This window comes from Oculina patagonica, chromosome 2, assembly GCF_052425735.1.
Source record: "Oculina patagonica isolate OP01 chromosome 2, crgOcupat, whole genome shotgun sequence".
Taxonomy (NCBI): domain Eukaryota; kingdom Metazoa; phylum Cnidaria; class Anthozoa; order Scleractinia; family Oculinidae; genus Oculina; species Oculina patagonica.
The window spans coordinates 9,917,831-9,938,259 of NC_135759.1; the positions used below are offsets into that span (position 1 = coordinate 9,917,831).

Consider the following 20,429-nt stretch of genomic DNA (forward strand, 5'->3'; position numbering starts at 1 on the left):
TCACCAAAGACAAGGTCGATTGAAAACCCAATTTATAGTTGACTTTCAAATCTCGCTAGAACTACTGTTTTTATTCAAATCTCCGTTTCGGTTGAAAAACTGAATATCGCAGACAGTGCTCGATTCAAAATAATAACTAATGACGCAGAATTTGAAAATTACGCGTTGTTGTTTTGCTGAAGAAAAAGAATTGTACAAAAATTATAACACACGTGTGCACGTGCGGACTCGCCGAAATGCTAATTACACCTTTTGAATAGCGTGTACCGGTGTGGCCTTTAACGTCTTTGTTAATGTTACCGCCATTCGACGAGGAAGAAATTACTTGCTCGAAAACATGAAATCTATCCTGGAAAGATGCGCTGTCAGCGAGAAGCCTCTGATCATGAAATATACGATAGTCGCCAAACAAAAATTTTTATCAACAGAACAATAGCTTGCCCTTGAAGGCTAAAAAATATAGCAGAATGCTCAAGAAAGAGGCTAAAGGAAATCAAACCACCAGACGCTCTTTTGTCAACTCTCTCTTTTGTTAACTGCAGAACGTTATTGTTACTTTTGTTGCTTCGATAAACACCCGTTCTGTCGACACTACGTTAGAAATAGTTCAACTTTCTCGATTTACTTCCGTTCCGGGAAATTTACGTCCGCTTAGACCTAAGAGCGTGCGCAGTAAAAACCGGAAGACCAAGATTCTACCTGAAATCGACCTGAAATTGATCTGATCAATTCCAGTTTCCCAGAGTCCGTCCCGTACCGCTGACCGACGGACTCTGGGCTCGAGATTGGCTCCTTCATCAATGTGTACCGCTAGGCGGTTTTTGCCCTTCATCTTTTTCCCTTCCCAGATCGGAGTCCATCTTATGGCAACTTCACCTTTCCTTTCAATGGGCATCATATTTATAACCAAAGGTAATCCATTATTATTTTTAACTTCAGGCAATATTTAATTGATAAATTTGACCCTCTTTTTATGTGTAGCTGAGGGGAAAAGTGATGTGGTGAACCTACACGGGAAAAAGAAAAACTCCAAAGAAGTTAAAAGCATCAAGGAGAAGCTTGGCAAGATGATTACAGCTGGCATCTTTAACTAAACGGTTCGTGGGACAGATCGATCAGTTGCAAGATAGAGATACAAAACAAATTCTCAGTTTATTTCCTTCATTTTTGTCTTTCTTTCTATGCTTCTTAGCTCGTGCGTTTTGTTGCCTATTTATTTATTTGATTGATTCATTAACTATTTACTTTTTTCCCCATATCGTTATCTGTTCAATTTTGCTTCATCTGTCCAAAAATTTACTTACTATATACGCGAGGTGTTTTGCTGCCTTTTTTTTTTCGTTAAGGATAAAGTGGTTGGTGGAACTACACATTTTGTTTCCGAGAGTGCACACTCGTTTTAGTTGCCACGTTTCATTAAAGTGAAGTAATGTGTTTGTTTTTTGTTGTTGTTGTTTTTTTTGCGGTTAGGTCATCAGATGCATATTGTTCTGCATATTGTTGATGCATATTGTTCCCACATTGTTCTGGACAACAAGTGACTTAAGAAGACAAACTGCAACGCAGAGAATAGCGGTTAATGTTAAAAATACTGGAATAGCCATTTAAATTACTGTGATACTGTTGTGGTACACTTTTGTCTCCTTCGCATCAGTTATTTGGATTTGCACGCAACACTTGTCTCCAAAAACGGCTGCAAAAAAAGAAACCACATTCCTCTCCCCTCGTCGTACTTTCCTGTTCGACATAATAAAGGTTTCACATCAAAAGTGTTTTATTTATTCCTTTACTTATTTTTTTTTTAATTTTCAATAAAACATCGTTTTATTCTGATGTCTGATGTATGGCAAAATTTAAAGGCGAAGCTCCGGCTATTCTTGGTTTTCATGTTACGTCATAAAATTCTGAAATCAAAATTCACTAGGCCTACTAAATTTTCGTTGTCATTAGACGTAAGATAAGCTAAAAATATATCTTTTTGCAAATTTCCAGATCGATAGTGTCATTCGTTTTTTAAACAGAGCGTTTTGAATATTTGAGTTCTCCGTCGTATGTGACATCAAGCTGAGTGTCGTGACAAAGCTGTTTTGTTTGAAAAAACGCCTTTCCTTTCGATTTTCAGCAGATTGAACATTTCAGATATAATAAGTGGTGTTTATGTGAAACTGTACTAGCTCATGAGCCAAAGATTGCCGCTGTTGTAAACAGAATTGAGTTCCAGATGGTTTCTCTGACATCGCGGCGGCCATATTTGTGTCCCTCGGAAGGACACAGTTATGGCATCTCCATACTAAGCTTTATAAATTTGCGTGGAAAGGTTCGGCAAATAACTCGCGAACGGTACACCGCACAGACCTGAAACTTGGAGAAATTTTTTATCTTATTATCGTCTATAATATTTGAAATTCATAGCTTCTGTAGTTGAATGGTTTCGAATTTATTTTTTGATTGCGTGACAGTGAAAACCAGCAATTGCCATGCGCTTGACGTTTTCGAAGATAGGGTCATAATGAAAGAAGACTTTTGATTGGTGTAGCCGGCGCATGTTGCGCGACTGATTCTTGACTATGTAATGGCTACGAGGCATCCCAATAACGGCTGCAAAGGCGACTAACTACATCTGGAAAACAAATAATAAAACACGAATGTCCAGTGTTCTTCTTGTCATTGTAGTCAACTATATTATTTATATATATTTTTTTTTTTTGGGGGGGGGGGGGCTGGGGTGTTTCTGTTAGTTTACCCCAGTCTTTCGCCATATCTACCGAACTTTACTACCGGGATGAACACTTATGACTCGGTACAGATAACGAAGTGCTTGCTTTAGACAGAAAAGGTCTTTAGCCACATCAATTAAAACCCAGAACTAGACTTTAGGGCTGATTTGAAGGCGGTCATGACGAAATTTGGCTTGAACGTTTCCGTGGCAAAAGACTTACCAAGATTCTGTTGTAATGTGCGAGATATTGTGGCCTTTTCCAACAATTTGTTTTTTTACATCCGGGGTATTATGAATAAGATAAGAAGATTACAAAAAGGGGCAACTGATGGTCGAGGGAAAATCACTTCAAACCCTTATGTGAGTAGAACCTGTTCATTTGATGATTTTTTTTTTTTTTGCCGTTTGGTTTAGCCAGCGACCAAGGCTTTCTGTGATTTCTTAGTAAGAATCAATTCAAATTGCGTGGTTTTCCGGTCGCGAATTGACATGAACCATGTGCGAACCGTGTCGCTGAGTCATTAATTATTTGGTTATTTTAATCCCTAATCCCTTCTTTATAGTTCATTTTGGACCATGCATGGATTTAGAAAGCTTCAGTTCAGCTCTCGCTGTAGCACTTTTTAAATTTGTTTTCAGCTGATGTTATTTCAAGTTGTAAACAATTAAATAAAATTGGTAGAATTCATTATTTGAACTAAATGCCGTAAATGTGGTCTTCTTGCTTCGAAAAGACATAAATTAGAGTAATCCACGTTGAAGTCGATCTAAAACTAGCCCTCATTCAATGCTACTTGCAGAAAATTCACGACTATAGTTGTGTCAAAATTCTTTTGACACGTCTTATTAAATCAAGACAGATAATGTTTCATAAGTACTAGAGTAGCAGTAGCAGCAGTAGCACTAGCATTAGCAGCAGCAGCAGCAGCAGCAGTAGCAGTAGCAGTAGCAGTAGCAGCAGCAGCAGCAGCAGCAGCACTAGCATTAGCTGCAGCAGCAGCAGCAGCAGTAGCAGTAGCAGCAGCAGCAGCAGTAGCAGTAGCAGTAGCAGTAGCAGCTGCAGCAGCAGCAGTAGCAGTAGCAGTAGCAGTAGCAGTAGCAGTAGCAGTAGCAGCTGCTGCAGCAGTAGCTGTTGCTGTAGCAGCAGCAGCAGTAGTAGCAGTGGCAGTAGCTGTTGCTGCAGCTGCAGCTGCAGCTGTAGCAGTAGCAGTAGCAGTAGAAGCGGCTGCTGCTGTTGCTGCTGCAGTGGCAGTAGTAGTTGCGGTGGCAGCAGCAGCAGCAGTGGCAGTAGTAGTAGTAGCAGCAGCAGCAGCTGCTGTTGCTGCTGCTGTAGCAGCAGCTGTTGCAGCAGCTGTAGCTGTTGCTGTTGCTGCTGCTGCAGCGGTTGCTGTGGTTGTTGCTGTTGCTGCTGCTGCAGTGGCAGTGGTAGTAGCTGCTGCTGCTGCTGCTGCTGCTGTTGCTGTGGCAGTAGTTGTTGCTGCTGCTGCTGCTGCTGCTGTTGCTGTGGTGGCTGCTGCTGCTGCTGTTGCTGTTGCTGCTGCTGCTGTTGCTGTTGCTGCTGCTGTTGCTGCTGTTGTTGCTGTGGCTGCTGCTGTTGCTGTTGCTGTTGCTGCTGCTGCTGTGGCTGTAGTAGCTGCTGCTGTTGCTGCTGTTGCTGTTGCTGTTGCAGTAGTTGTTGCTGCTGCTGTTGCTGCTGCTGTTGCTGTTGTAGTTGCTGTTGCTGCTGCTGCAGCAGTAGCAGTAGTAGTAGCAGCTGCTGCTGCTGCTGCTGTTGCTGCTGCTGTTGCTGCTGCTGTTGCAGTTGCAGTTGCAGCAGCAGCAGCAGTAGCAGTAGTAGTAGCAGTTGCAGCAGCAGCAGTAGCAGTAGTAGTAGCTGCAGCTGCAGCAGCAGTAGCAGTAGCAGTAGCAGTAGTAGTAGCAGCAGCAGCAGCAGCAGTAGCGGTAGTAGTAGCAGCAGCAGCAGCAGTAGCAGTAGCAGCAGCAGCAGTAGCAGTAGCAGTAGCAGCAGCAGCAGCAGCAGCAGTAGCAGTAGCAGTAGCAGTAGCAGTAGCAGTAGCAGCAGCAGCAGCAGTAGCAGTAGTAGTAGCAGCAGCAGCAGCAGCAGCAGCAGCAGTAGCAGCAGCAGTAGCAGCAGCAGCAGCAGTAGCAGTAGCAGTAGTCGTAGTCGTAGTAGCAGTAGCAGCAGCAGTAGCAGTCGTCGTCGTCGTAGCAGCAGCAGCAGTTGTGGTAGCGGTAGCGGTAGCGGTAGCGGTAGCGGTAGCGGTAGCGGTAGCGGTAGCGGTAGCGGTAGCGGTATTGGTAGTGGTAGTGGTAGTGGTAGTTAAAAGCTTTTCAACAAGCACCTGTTATGAAATATTGAGTCCGAGAAGTCAAGAGTAGACATATTGACATTAAAAGGTTCTGTCCACGACTTTGTTTTTAGGCGTTCGGCTAGTTCTTACGCCTCTATCAGGAATAAAAGCCTTTTATTACTGATGAAGGCTTAAGAACCAGCTGAAACGTATAAAACCTTGAAGAGCCCCCTTAATGACAAGCATCTGTTATCGCTTGAACGATCAGGCTGCTAAGACGTGGCAATGACGGCATTTGCAGTGGTTATTTTCACTGAGGATCACACTCTTACATCACATTCTAGTCATTGTCACTGGATTCAGAAGAGGATATTTCCATAGAAGGTGTCTAAAATTGCTCAAAGGTTAGTGCAGTACAATATAAAGGTTAAATAAAGGTTAGAGCAGTACGATATGTTATATGTAGATTTATAAGGGTCTCGCGAGCTTATCTAATTTGGTTTACAAACAGCAAAATTGATATCTATATGAACATGGTCCATAGTTAGCTTAAATGTTTCGCTAATATTTCTGTTTTCCGTGTCCATTTCAACTTTTTTTTTACTTTCAATTCTACGGGTTTCTCTGTTGTTTAAGCCGTTTTACAATGAAGAGTGGTAGATAATGTCAAAACGCTACCTCCAAGAGTAGTAGTATTTATTAAATTCTCAACCTCAGATATTGCATTTCTAGCTTTCTGATTGGTTCACTGAATCCCGGTTATCAGCTCGTATACCTTTGTTTGACCTTACATGGGAAATGAGTGCGGCAAGTTCCGCTCAGCGTAAAATGTTTCTGCTGAAAGCGACAGTTCCATCGCAAAAATGGTTGAAAACAGCAAATTTGGCGAGCTTTATGAACAAGAAATAATCAGCGGTGCCTACAAAAACTACAGAAATGCTATAATCAAATTAATTACGCAAAACAAAAGGATTGATGCAAAAAGTTTAATTAACAATACTTGAAAAAGCACAACAAGAGCGAGTGAATATAGTAGAAAAGCAGCAAATAATTTACGAAAGAACGGCAAACTGACACAGTTTCATTCATTGTACGTCATAAAATTAGGCTCAGCACTTCTGTAAAGTTTGTTACCTTTTAATCTTGGTCTTTTCCTTTTATTTACCTACTAGAAGATGGTTTTCCATGTTCTATAAGAAATTATATAATAACCTGAGTTCTACGCGCATTTTGATTGGTTCTTACTTATCATCGCCGAGATGAAAACTGGGCGTAACTTGTGTGTGCCTCAGTGACTGGAAAGGAAATTAAGTAAAAATATGGAATTGTTACTATAATGTAAAATTAGAAATAACGCAAAGGTAATGATGAATAAATAAGCTTAAAAATATCATGCTAATTTCGCATTGGCATGAAACGTATTGGATGAATACTTGATGCAACTACCTTCATTGCATCCTATGACGTGGTACAAATATTCATGTTTCTTTTATATGAACGGCGTCTGGTAAAGCCCACGTGTCTTGCCATATTTCAGTTCACCCACGCCAGTCTCTGACACCATAGCTTTTTTGTCAATACGCGAAAACGTTTTACGGGTCCTAGTGCGTAGCTTGCCATTTTTGAGCATGGTGGATTTTGCGTGCCTTGAGCTGAATGTTGGCTGATCAGCAGAAGTTCATAGTACACAATTAAACTCCAGGGGGACTCCAGGAGGTTCGGCCGAAGAAGGCTAGGATTGCGTGACGAGTAACAAAACTAGAACCCAGTGTCCTTTGGCGTTTGAACGGTAGCCATCTTGAGTAACTTTCTTTCACAATGTGGCACGCTTGGCTTAGCTTTATTTCTCTATTTTTAGTAATAAGCGTAACATCTTCAAAACCAAACGTTCTTATATTTCTTGTGGATGACCTTGGAATCGCTGATGTCGGCTGCTTCGGTAATGATACGATAAAAACACCGAACATTGATCGGCTAGCTGAAGAAGGAGCTCGCTTGCGACATGATGTCACGCCGGATTCAGTTTGCACGCCAAACAGAGCAGCATTTCTGACAGGAAGGTATCCCATCCGATCAGGACTCGCTTCGTATCAAAACCAAATCAGAGTTCTTATCTTCACGGCGGCATCTGGCGGTCTGCCCCAAAATGAAACCACATTCGCCGAGATTGCATCCGCTGCTGGCTACAGAACAGGTCAGTATACGATGTCACTTTTTTCTAACTGATTTTTGCAGTTAAATAGACATAAGTCAAAACTGTTTCAATCCACTGAACCGAGTTAACTATTTGAGGCATATAAAGGGTCCGAATAGGCATTTGTACAGTTTGATATCAGGGGGAGGGGTCTTGGGCAATAATTATTCCAGGGATATTGCCCCTTGGGATAGTAAACCCGGGGTATCCAATCGAACAAAATCGAACCAAAAATCAATCGAACCCAATCGAACACCAATCGTTCGATTGGGTTCGGTAATCGAACAAAATCAAACATCTATTTTGCTGTGAGTTCGGTTTTCAAACCAATCGAACATTATTTCGAACTCAATCGGGTTCGATTTTGACGGAATCTTTCTCTTGATAAGTAAATCATGCAGGACTAATCAACAAAGGACTTTTATTGAATGGAATAAATAGAAAAACGTCCAAATATCGAACTGAATGTCAATGTTTAGTAAAATATATTTGGTAGAAGAGAACAAAACGACGGTAAAATAACTGAAATGCTACATTTCTATATTAGAAGGAAGGATATGGTTTCTGCCCTGCTTTTCACCGTTACACTCAAACAGAAGTTGCACCATTTCATTCACTGCAACACAGACAGTTGTGTTCAATATGTGAAGAACACACATAATTTGGCAAAATTTCTCCCAACCACGTGGCAGACTGGTGTGCCCGTGGCTATTGTGCAGACAATCGTCCTATCCCGGGGTATGGCGAATCGCCAAAAAAGGATTAGGGAAACGGTGCACCGTACAATATGTATACGCAGTATAAACAAACAGGAGTTCGGTAATCGAACGTTCGATTGAGTTCGATTGTTCACTGTCGGTAATCGAACGTTCGATTGACCAAATTTTATTGTGAGTTCGATTATGTTCGATTACCGAACCCAATCGAACGATTGGTGTTCGATTGAGTTCGATTACCGAACGGTCGATTGGATACCCCGGGAGTAAATAATTCCTAGCGAAGCAAGGCCGAAGGCCGAGTGTAGCGGGGTGTATAATTTTGTCCCTCAAAGGGCTCAGGCGGGATGAAATCTCGTGTGGAGTTTACGGTCATATACATGTATTTAACAATTATCCTGCGAAATCGCGCGGAATATCGCCTGATACTTAGCCGACGAGGCCGTAGGCCGAGTTGGCTAAAATCAGACGTTATTCCGCAAGATTGAGCAGGATAATTGTTTTATTATTCAACAAATTGTCAACGAAACACATTTTGCACATAGAAAAACTGTAAATGTGCAGCGCTATACAAGATTTCGGACGAATCTTCGCAGCCTACAAATATCGCAGGTTATCTGTTATGTACGGATGACAGATATCGTTAACATTTTGACCATATATGGGCAGCGCATGCATCTATTGAATAATAAATATATATATCCTCGCGAAGCAAGGCCGAAGGGCGATCGTAGCGGGGTGTATAATTAATTTTTGTCCCTCAAAGGGCTCAGGCGGGATTAAATCTCGTGTGGAGTTTACGGTCATATATATATTTATTTATTTATTTATTTGTGAGCTTGGTGTGTGGCGGAAGTGACATCACACGGCCGCTGCGCGCTGGTGGCCTAATGGTATGGTTCAAACTTGAAATCAGATCTTCGGGACTGAGGGCGGGGGTTCGAATCCGGCTAGGGTTTTTTTTTTTCTTTTTTTTTCTTTTTTTTTTTTGGTGGGTTCGAATCCTGAGCCTTTCATTTTTATCGTTTTTCTTTTCGGATAAAAATAACACTGATTTCCACATAATACTCCCTCAACGCCTATTTAGGCTATAAACTGCTGATGTTGAAAACTGTTCATTGTTGTATGAAAATTTGCCATTTCGTTCAGAACCCATTGTTGCTGATGTAAAGGCTGATCGGGATTTCTCCATCCATTGGAAAGATAATCATCTCTGTTTAGTTCCTGTTGCTGTTGCTGTAATTGTTGTTGTTGTCTACGCATGGCACTATTTTCTCGTGCAGACTATAATCGAATATTTCTCTCCTCCTCCGATTCTAATTGTAAGCGCGCTGCATCACTTTCCCTTCTTAATTGTAATCTATCCTGTAGCTGTTCAGTTGATTCTACTAAAAGTCTGTCTGTATAATTTTGCCTCAGTAATTGTAATCTCTGTATTCTTGTGTCTTCAGCTTCTGTTTGTATTCTATCTGCGGCATTTTGACGAAGTCTCTGTAATCGTGCAGTTCGTTGTTGTTCAGTTTCTGTTTGTATTCTGTCCACGGTATTTTGTCGAAGTCTCTGTCATTGTGCAGTTCGTTGTTGTTCAGTTGCTGTTTGTATTCTGTCCGCGGTATTTTGTCGAAGTCTCTGTAATCGTGCAGTTCGTTGTTGTTCAGTTTCTGTTTGTATTCTGTCTGCTGCATTTTGTCAAAGTCTCTGTAATCGTGCAGTTCCTTGTTGTTCAGTTTCTGTTTGTATTCTGTCTGCTGTATTTTGTCGAGGTCTCTGTAATGGTGCAGTTCGTTGTTGTTCAGTTTCTGTTTGTATTCTGTCTGCTGTATTTTGTCCGTTACTAGGCAACAATAACCCAGAGCTTCGCGAGGCCCTGCGAGTCACCTATTACTAGTAAAGATGGTAATTTTTAAGCTCGGTAATAAATAATAAAGATGAAATGTTCAACATAACACGAGCAGGGGACAAAGAAAAAATCTGAGTCCTCGGCCACAAGTCTCCGACCCTGGCCTCGAGTCCCCAACTTTGTCCCATGCTCGTGTCATGTTGAACATTTCATCTTCATTATTTATTACCAAGCTTAAAATTTACCATCTTTATTATTTAGTGCAAACTTGATGATTTCGATATTGCTGATCCTAGCAGTATGCAGGGCGCGTGTCACATATCAACCTAGTAAATGGCCTAAGCTCACAACGAGTCTCTCGTAGCTCAGTTGGTTAGAGCACCCAACCGGTATCTGGGACCAGAGGCCATGGGTTCTCAGATTTTTTCTTTGTCCCTGATGTTTGTGTCATGTTGAACATTTCATCTTCATTGCCCCCGAGATAATTTTGCCAATAGTGAGAGGATCACTGATAGTGGGTGGCTAGGTGTGTTAATTTTACCGTACAAGGCAAGCCCACCCCAGTTTCCTCTTACATGTATGTTTGTGTAATATATATTTGTTTTACTGCTTTAACATTGTTTCAGAATAATAATTATATATGTCTTGGAAGTTATAGCCTGTTTCAGGTATTTGGTTAGTTGGCGAACAGCATGAAAAGTGACAAGCAAAAAAAAAACAAAGGGAGGGGTGCAGTACAAAAAATTGAAAGGACCTTCGCTTTCTCGCCGCAAACTTATTGTCATTTTTTCTGTTTGCCATTCTTGGTCGGCAGGCATCTGTATACTGTCAAGATTTTGGGATGAAATTCTCGCTGTGTGGCCCTTATGCTTGGTTTATAATGCAGGTCATACTATAATTATTAAATCCTCTGATTTTTCAAACTGAAACCTGCCCTCAGTAAATTTTGCTTATAAAACTTATGCTAAATAAAAATCATAATCAATTATGAATGTGAACTAATTGTGTTTCACAAAATTAAATGATCCCCCCCCCCCCACTCCTTCTACTAAACCCTAATAGACCAATTTCAATATTTTAAAATTCAGCCTAAAACAATAGACATCACTACGAGGCTCTGGGGACACAAACTCTATATAGTTTATTCCCCAGAGCCTCGTACTGAGGTCTATTGTTTTAAGCTGAATTTTAATGTATCGAGATTGGTCTATTCCCACTCATTGGAAGTTTTCTATTAATTTTTCGGGTCAGGCAGCTGACATTGTTAGGTTTTTTTTTTTTAACTGAGAGCCCCCTCTTATCTGTAAAAGTGAACTGCCACCAGTGGTCACCTCCCAACACAATACAGTACTTATAAACCTTTCTTTTTCTTTTTCAGGTGTTATTGGAAAATGGCATCTTGGACTGCATTCTTCATCTAACTCTGATTTCCACTTCCACCCACTGAAGCAAGGTTTTGATTATTTTTATGGCCTGCCTCTTACCAACTTAAGGGATTGTGAGCCTGGTAAATTTGTTATAGAGCACATTATTCCAGGGTTCAGGCCAACAAATATCCTAATTGCAGCAACAATCATTGGCGTGACACTGCATATTTGCTACCTGAACAGCCTAATAAGTAAGTCTGCTTTCGTTTTCCTCCTCACAGTAGTTGTGTTAATCTCCTTTCTTTTGTCTGCAACCCTGACAATGCTTGCATCATTTAACTGCTTTATGATGAAAAACTATGAAGTTGTCGAGCAGCCAGTGGTATTGGAAAACTTAACAATGAGGTTTACAGATGAAGCAGTCAACTTCATCCGCACAAACAAAGACAATCCCTTTCTGCTGTTTGTGTCATTTGCCAAAGTACACACTGCTTTATTCAATACACGGCCGTTTGTCAATCACAGTGTTCATGGTCGCTTTGGTGATAATGTTGAAGAAATGGATTGGAGTGTAGGTCAGATCATGGCTGCTGTTGAGGAACTGGGTTTGAAAGAAAACACATTTGTTTACTTTACATCTGATAATGGTCCTCATTTGGAAGAAATAGAGCCCTCAGGGGAATATCATGGTGGATGGAAGGGTATTTACAAAGGAGGTAAGGAAAAATCTTGCATATTACACAGGGCTTTCAATAAGACAGGCTGACACAACCTGAGCTCCCGTGGGTAATCTGTCATGAATAAGGCTTGACTTCCAGCTGCTGGACTCAAGAAAAATGCAGAAATCAAGCCTAGAAATCAAACTGGCTAACATTTATGCACTTCCCTGAAAGCGAGAGTTGTCCTCTCCTCAATATATCGCTTCCCAATGGGTGTGGCACGAAAGCAGCCACTTCAAAATAATGTTGATACAGCCCCCCTGGTTAGTTATGGTTGTTCAAATGTACCGGTATGTGTCACTCAGGTGTTTGAATGTTCAGTTGGATACCCATGTTTTGGAGAGTATTTTTCATATCTAAAGTTAATTCATAAAGTAGAGGTGGGGGGGGGGGGGGGTTGGCTATGAAATTTTTTCTTTTGAAGTACTGGTTTTTAGTGGCCCATCCCTGAGTTATTTGACAAAATTGGGGCAGCCCACCCTTTGAGTGGCACAGAAAAACCTAGTGGCCCACCCCCAAACCAAAATCAGTCATGTAGATAGGTACATAGGGAACATTGGCTTACCACTTTAGTCAGAAATTATCTCCAAAAAAATCTTTGAGATTGAAAATTTGAAACTTGTCGGTGTCAGAATCCCTGAAATGCTAAATTTAGGGCAAATTGTTGACTGGTAGAATTTTTGTACTTTTGTAGATGTAGTCTCTGTAGGTAATGATGTTTGGTAGAAAGCATAGTACAGTAGGGGGGTCCGGGAGGATGCTCCCCAGGGAAAATTTAGATTTTTAGAAACTCAGAAATACTATTTAGGCATTCTGACCTTTGTGTCACTGTGGAGAGTCTCTGAAGTTTAAAGGGATAGTACTTAATAGTTTGTGGTTTTGAGTTTATGATATTAGGTACATATACATAGCAAAGTAGGGGGGTCTGGGGGGGATGCCCCCTGGGGAAAATTTAGAATTTTAGAACCTCAGAAATGGTGTTTTACGCATTCTGATAGAATTTTTGCACTGTTATAGATGCCGTCAAATGTATAATTTAACCATGACCCACCCCTAATGCAGTGCATTATTCTTCCTGACCTGCCCTTTTTGACATGTTGAAAAATAGTGACCCACCACCAATTTTTCATAGCCAACCCTCCCCCCCCCCTGTACTTTATGACCAGTCCCTAATTATTTATTTGCTGACTGAGGGTTATTGTTTAGCAAATTTAGCAATTAAAAATGGTAGGCCAGAAGCTTTCATTTTGCAAATTGTCTGAAGGAAAGTGTCTTAAGACCTGATCCCAGGGGATTTTCCCTTCAAAGTGGGAAGGGCCCAACTAGATTCTATGGCTAAACTTCCGAAACTAGGCTGTATCTGGTCACATGCTAATTTCCATCAATTTAATTGGTTTATTTCTTTGACAGGCAAAGGTCAGGCTTGGGATGGTGGCGTTAGGGTGCCTTCAATAGTATCATGGCCAGGTCACATCCCAGCTGGGATCTCAATTGACGAGCCCACTAGTAATATGGACTTGTTACCCACAGTTGCCAAACTAAGTGGTGCAGACCTTCCACAGGACCGAGTCATTGACGGAAAAGATCTCCTACCACTACTGACTGAAGAGACACAGCAGTCTTCTCACGAGTTTATTTTTCATTATTGTGGAAATCAAGTGCATGCTGTTCGTTTTCATCCAAAGGACACTGACACAGTCTGGAAGGCGCATTTTATGACACCAAAATGGACTGAAGGAACTGAAGCATGTATAGGGCATGCTATATGTGGTTGCCATGGAGATTATGTTAATATTCATGATCCACCTCTTCTCTATGACATGACAGATGACCCAGCAGAGAGCTCCCCTATTCCGACTCACATGCCAGAATACAAAGAAGTGATAAAAGATATTTACCCTGCACTCGAAGCACATAAAGAAGGTGTTCAAAGTGTCCCTGGTCAGCTGGGCACAAAGAACCTCTTTTACCCCAGGTTGCAGATGTGTTGTAACTTTCCTTTCTGCAGCTGTAAGGAAACTGACAAAGAACTTGAGCATTATCCTCACCACCTATGAGAATCAAAGTAATTATGATGGAAATTCATAGTAATTTTTTTAATGATAAATAATAATTACAAAATTAATTTTGCTTGTTACCTAATTCGAGGCACTACCTAAAAAAGGCAACTACCTTTTGATCGGTACTACCTTCCGATTTGTGGGGAATGAACTATGGATGGATGGACAGACAGCCGGACAGCATTACCAATGAATGATATTCACTTCCATATATGGCAGGTGAAGGTTTCTAGCATTTATTCTTTGATTAATCAATGCAATATGACCACTGCAAGACCTTGTTTTTGTTAGTAGTATCCTTTATCTCTTTATGGAGCTCTCGCAATACAGACAGTGATCATAGAATTATTACAGATAATTATTTATTCATATACTGGTTACAATGCTATATAAAGGAATGATGACAATACAATATTTAATGAATAAATAAAGATTTTTTCCCATCAAAAAAAAGCTTTATATTGAATAAAATATTTGTAAATTACACCATTTGAAATTGTAAAAGAAAAAGAACAATAACAAAAAGCTTGCGAAGAAAAATAAAGAGTGCACCAAATACTTTTTTTCTGCTGTATTTGTTAATTGAAATTAGTTTTAGTACATAATAGTGGGCTTATGCCCTTGCATCTGTCCAATACTACAGTGATGACCAGTATCAAACCAATGCCCAATCATTTAAAACAGTTTTTTTTTGCTTTTTACATAAGGTGGCTGATAACAGTATTTTCAGTATTTTCTAGACCGTATACTTTGATGGGTCAGTGCTACAACTCTTTATACCATGCCATAGAAAATACAGCCAATCAGAATACAGGAAAGCCGTTGTATATTCGACGGTATTCAACCCAACCTTGCCATAGTGCGCTGCGACTGTATTCTCAAAGAAATTTAGTAAGCATATTTTCTATGACATGGTATAAAGTAGTAAAGGCGAGTGTGTATGCCAAGAAAATACAAGTGACAAGTGGAATATTCCATAGTATACCACGAGAAAGCGTTGCATAACCAGTATTTATCAATTAATATTACAGTAACATAGGCGGCGGGGCAGGGGGGCAGTTGCCCCCCACCCCCCAACAAAAATGAGGGGGGGGGGCAGAGCTCCCCACGTTTTCTTGACGACAATATCGCGAGCGCAAGGTAAAATTCGTTTGTGAAGATATTCCGTCTCGTGAATGAGTTCAAACATCTTCAAAACCTCCTTTTCCCAAGATTCGTTTTTCTTGGGAAAAGTTCGAACAATGATCGGAAACATTTGCATGGCCTTCGAACAACAATCGGAGAATCTTTGGTTAAGAAAGATCAAGAAACTGCTCAGAAAACAAAAAGTTGATAGAACGGAAAAAAGTTGCTTCAAATATGAAAACCTGCCGCGTATCTCCCCCCCCCCCCCTACCTTGAGTTCCAAAACGCTCCACCGCCTCTGAGTAATGATTTGAAACAGACGCTCAGTCATTAGTTAAGAAGTAAGTGATCATTTTCTTGACATTAGTGGTTACCATAGCAGCAGTATAACCTGTTAAAACACCCTTAGTTTTAGCTTCCAGTGCTAGTAACCAGGAGCCCAGTTGATGGGCTGCTGTAGTAACTCAACAATTAGCCCGGTGACCCCCATTTTATTTTATTTTTTAGTTGTGATCAGCATGTCATTGATACAACTTTTGGCAAAGTTAAAAAACAGCTGTCAGAGTGGCCATAGCCACCTCACTTACCGTATTTTCTCAATTAAACGCCCCCGGCGTTTATTTTAAACTTAGCTTAGTGGACCCGGCGTTTATTTGAAGACGGCGTTTAATCGGGGCCCGGCGTTTATTAAAGGACTGCAATTTTTTGTCAGTTTTCCAGATTAATTTACTGTTACCGATCATCGACACCAAGGGGCAGTTTGTCAAGCTTAAGGCGGAGCGATTTTTCTCTTCGTTTTGCCCCAAAAAACTGTCCCTGGGTCTCAAAACTTGATAGTTACCCAAAGATACATTATTGCGGATTGGACACGTTTATGTTGCAATCAAGATTTGTGACAAACAGAACATAAACGGTAAATCAGTGAGCATGCAAGTAAAGGTTATAGGTACAAAGTTTTAAGTTCATAATCGGCAATGCCGCCAACGTCTCCCTCGTTTTTAAGCGACCTCGTCCAACTTATAAGCAAACGCTGGAGGGATATTCGAGATTGCAACGACTGTGAGTGTGAGCACTAACATACCGTAATGATTCGATTTAGCGCCCGGGGCGCTTATTTACTTTTGGCAACTCAAGGGAGGGTGCTTATTTGAGACAGGGCGCTTATTCGGGACAGGGCGCTTATTTAATTTCTTGCGAAACAACCAAATGTTCAAAACAAAATAACTAGCAAATAACATATACTGTAACACTAACAAAATGTAGAAAATTCAGTTACTTTTACAAGAATTGTTCATTTTAGCAGTAATAATATACATGTATGATACGTTGAATGTTCATGAGTTTATCTTTTCGACGTCGACGACTTCAGTAGGGTCAGTTAACTACAATAGAAGCGCTTTTAAGAATAGGGGCGTGTATAAGAATGAGGGCGCTTATAAGAGTGGGGGCGCTTATTGGAATAGGGGCGCTTATTAACAAAAACACATTCGAAGAAGGGGCGCTTATTCGGGAGGGGGCGCTTATTAGAAGGAGGGCGCTTAATCGAATCATTACGGTAAGAAAGGAAATGCGTCAGTCATGAAAACAGGAAAGCGAACTTTGCTAGGCTTTATTTTGTTGTACAGCGTCCATCCTAGCTATGTAACGCACGGACTTTTCCTTTAAAGCAGCATACCTTACTAGTATGTCATAGCGCTGACATTCAAGAGAGTATATTTACTTGTTGGCTTGACCTCAAATAAACGCCGGGACCTCGAACAAACGCCCCCGGCGTTTATTTAAAAAATAGCAATTTTGACCCGGCGTTTATACGAGGCCGGCGTTAAATCGGGGTCCGACGTTTAATCGAGAAAATACGGTATTTAAAAAAGTTAAGGTGGATCTGAACTGGCCCCTGATAGAGTTTTTATGAATGATTTGAATTCGAGAGCTGAGAGGCAAAAATACATTGCTTTATCGCGAAAAACTTTATCCCAGCAATCTTTGCCGCTACCAACGTCTCCGAAATCTAGTCTAATATAGTAATAATTATAGTCACAATTCTTTTAAATGCCACTTACCTATGTAGTTTTGTAATAGCGCCTAGCATTTATTTGTTTTTCCGTTAACTTCGATGTTATATTGTTTACATTTTGAATGCATTTGAATGAACTTTTTTTGCATTCCTGTATACAGTTTTTCTTTTTTTATTTATTTATCACCTGTATTGTATGTTATGTTTGTTTATTCAATAAAGCATTAAAAAAAATAAAAAAAATAAGGGCTGGCAAAAGGAGGAAACATGTTTCCAGAAACATTTGTAGTGAGCGCATGTTTTCCCAATGTTTACCAGTTTTGCCATACGGCAGCTTTTCAGCGACAATTTTTGTCTCCAAGAAACATTCCATTTATAAGGGTTTGTATGGGAAACAACGGTTTTGCTTTAAAAGTAAAAAATCATGTATTTTAAATTGACTTACCCTGATTCTTTGTTCCATTCTTTGTTGTTTGCCAGCCTCTCAGGTCGATCCAACGCGTTGTCGGCGAGTTATCGTTATTTAGGTGTCCACTGCTAAAATAAAGACAGTGGACACCTAAATAACGATAACTCGCCGAAAGCGCGTTGCAAAATGCGCAAATATGCAAAATCACATGTACGTTTTTAGTATTTCAAAAGTTATGACAATTTGTATCAGCCCGGTATCAGCACATGTGCAAGTAATAACAAGATCAGCAGGCCCGAAGGGGGCAAAATATTTAATGGCTCCTAACGCTGCCAGAAAATCATTTTGAATCAAACCAAAACTGTTTTAATTCTAGCCTCGGTAAAGTCTTTCAGTTGCCAGAGTTTCAGGCATTTTTTGACGCGAATTTGAGTGGGTGTTTTTCAGAAAGACGGCCTCTTAAAAAGTAAAAACACTCGTTTACCTGAGGAAATGGGAATATGTTTACACTCAGGTGCTATTTTATCTATCCTTGCTCATACTAACACTTCATAATGAACGAAACTCCCCGAAATAGAAAGAAAAGCTGCCTCGAAGCTGCCTGGACGTTTGACCGCGGTGAAATCCCCTACTACAGCCCAACCCCTACCCGCGTCCCAGACAAGGGCCCTGGGAGATATACTTCATGTTAGGGAACCATTGAGTCTCCCAGTATTTTTCTTGAACACTCAAGAAAGCAAAAGCACTCCCTCGAACTATTAGTATGATATTTCCGGTTTTTGGCGCTGAAAAACATTGACTTTTCGTTTACTATAAACTAAGCTGATTATTTGGGCCGACAGCAGGACCGCGGACCGTGTTGCCGCGAATCTAACGCTTTGAAAGTGGCCCGGTAAATCAGTGAAAGGTTTCGGCAATTCTACTTTTTTATAAAAAGGTTAACTCTCATTGTTGAAAACAGCTGAAAATCAAGTTTCTGAATTCATTTTTCACCGGATAAAATGCGAAATTGTTATCTTTTTTGATAATGCTAGTCGAAAAGGTTGAAAGTTGAAAAAAGGTACCCTTTTTTCCCACAAAATGCTGGTATTGTTAGCTTTTTATCGAAAATATTCGCACGTCAAAATTGTCCGCTTTTTATGCATTTCCCACTTTTCCAAAACAAAGCTTTAAGTAAAAATGTCCATCTTTTCATTACTAAGAAGCAATGTTATCGTAACTACAAAAAGGTACCTTTTTGAGGTTAGAAGCAATCTTATCAAAAGCGCGAAAAAGGTACCTTTTTCTCACTTTGAAATAATGTAATCAAAAGTGCGAAAAAGGTACCTTTTTTCGCTGCATTTAGAAATGACGTTTTTTCATGCTATTGGGATTGGAAAGACCTTAAAAATCCTTCTGATTGACAGGTGTCAACCGCTGGCGCCATTTGAGTAATTTTTCTGCTTGAATCGACTCCCACAAGTCAAAAGACATATGGCGGAATATTTTATTTTTAGCGGCTACTAATTTAACCGATTTTTTTCATAGCAAGATTTAGCGACTATTTAATTTAGCGATTTTCCAAAGTAAAAAAGTCAGTGATATTGTGTAAACCTGTTTTTAATGAATATATAGCTAAGGTGGAAATAAATGTCCAGTAAAAGAACAAGCTCACTTGAAATTGAACGAACATTTGCATTGCCAGAAAGAACAAAATTATCGGCATCTATTTTAAACTTTCAATAAATTCCTTCGTCTTGTTTATTATGGCGCGCCGGGACGAAGGACTTTTCATACTTGATTCGCGCCACTTTTAGCGGGTCGCTGAGCGTAGACCAATCAGAGCAGCCCTTAGGACAGAAGTGTCAATCACAGGGGATCAAGCGGAGTGAAACGTGACTTGCGGTCAAACATTCAACATGGGGTCAATTTCGAAAGTGATAGATGATGCTGTCAAGGTCACCAGTTATTCATGTTTGTGTGACTACTAGCGGATAGAATTTTATCTTTCCGGGAGAGATCCACGCCATTGTTTTATTTAGATGTCGTTCCAATGATTTCCTTAATGAAAGATCAAGTCTCGAACCTTATTGAATCAGTGAAAGTTTTCGGTAATTCTGGTTTTCTCCTGCAAATTGGTTTTTGGTCTCTTATTTATGGCCAATTTTCAAACTTTACCTTTTATGATGTCAAAAGTTAATCAAATAATCATACCTTTTTATGCATTTACTAAGAAATACTCTTCGATTGAAAAACCATTATCTTTTATTTCTTTTTAACGAAATTGGCTTGGGTTTTTTTAATTTCTCGGCAAGCAAATGTAAATCGAAATTGGGATCCTTTTCTCAACCACGCCGCCAAAAGAATTAATTTAAAATTTGGTACCTTTTTCAAACCTCTCTGTCAACAAATTTAAATCGAAATTTGGTACCCTTTTTCAAACCTCTCTGTCAACAAATTTAAATCGAAATTTGGTACCCTTTTTCAAACCTCGCTGTCAACAAATTTAAATCGATATTTGGTACCCTTTTTCAAACCTCTCTGTCAACAAATTTAAATGGAAATTTGGTACCCTTTTTCAAACCTCTCTGTCAACAAATTTAAATGGAAATTTGGTACCCTTTTTCAAACCTCGCTATCAACAAATTTAAATCGAAATTTGGTACCTTTTTTAATTCGCTAATTAATTGACAGGTGCCAAGTGGTGCCAAGTGACGGGTCACGTCACGCCAAAGACAAACGTAATTGTGTTCATTTTCCTTGGCTGCAATCATGTAAAATGGAGTTCCTAGAAGCGAATATAGAGACCATTAGAGATCTTGTTAAAGAAAACAAAACGCACAAACAGATAAGTAAGATTCTTTTGGAAGCTTTTCCTGAGGTTAAAAGAGGCTTTTCGGAAAGGAACATTAGATTGTTCTGTGCAAACCATGGAATAAAAAGATTATCTGAAGCCCAGGTTGATTACATTGTTGCTGAATGCGTAAGAGAGGTGA

At 40.1% G+C, this 20,429-nt stretch overlaps 1 protein-coding gene across 1 annotated transcript; it reads left to right on the top strand.

Moving 5' to 3' along the window:
* Positions 1-6,803: 6,803 nt before the first annotated feature.
* Positions 6,804-14,381, top strand: LOC144642875 (steryl-sulfatase-like). The gene is made up of 3 exons (XM_078501969.1): positions 6,804-7,204; positions 11,139-11,843; positions 13,257-14,381. The coding sequence occupies exons 1-3, from the start codon at positions 6,829-6,831 to the stop codon at positions 13,901-13,903; spliced, it is 1,728 nt and encodes a 575-aa protein (XP_078358095.1). The 5' UTR covers positions 6,804-6,828; the 3' UTR covers positions 13,904-14,381.
* The last annotated feature ends 6,048 nt before the right edge of the window (positions 14,382-20,429 follow it).

Bases quoted from the DNA above. Each gene is read 5' to 3' on its own strand.
- LOC144642875 (XM_078501969.1), top strand. From the start codon at position 6,829: ATGTGGCACGCTTGGCTTAGCTTTATTTCTCTATTTTTAGTAATAAGC. The intron at 7,205-11,138 runs GTCAGTATACGA...TTTCTTTTTCAG, and splicing joins CGCTGCTGGCTACAGAACAG to GTGTTATTGGAAAATGGCAT. The intron at 11,844-13,256 runs GTAAGGAAAAAT...TTTCTTTGACAG, and splicing joins GAAGGGTATTTACAAAGGAG to GCAAAGGTCAGGCTTGGGAT.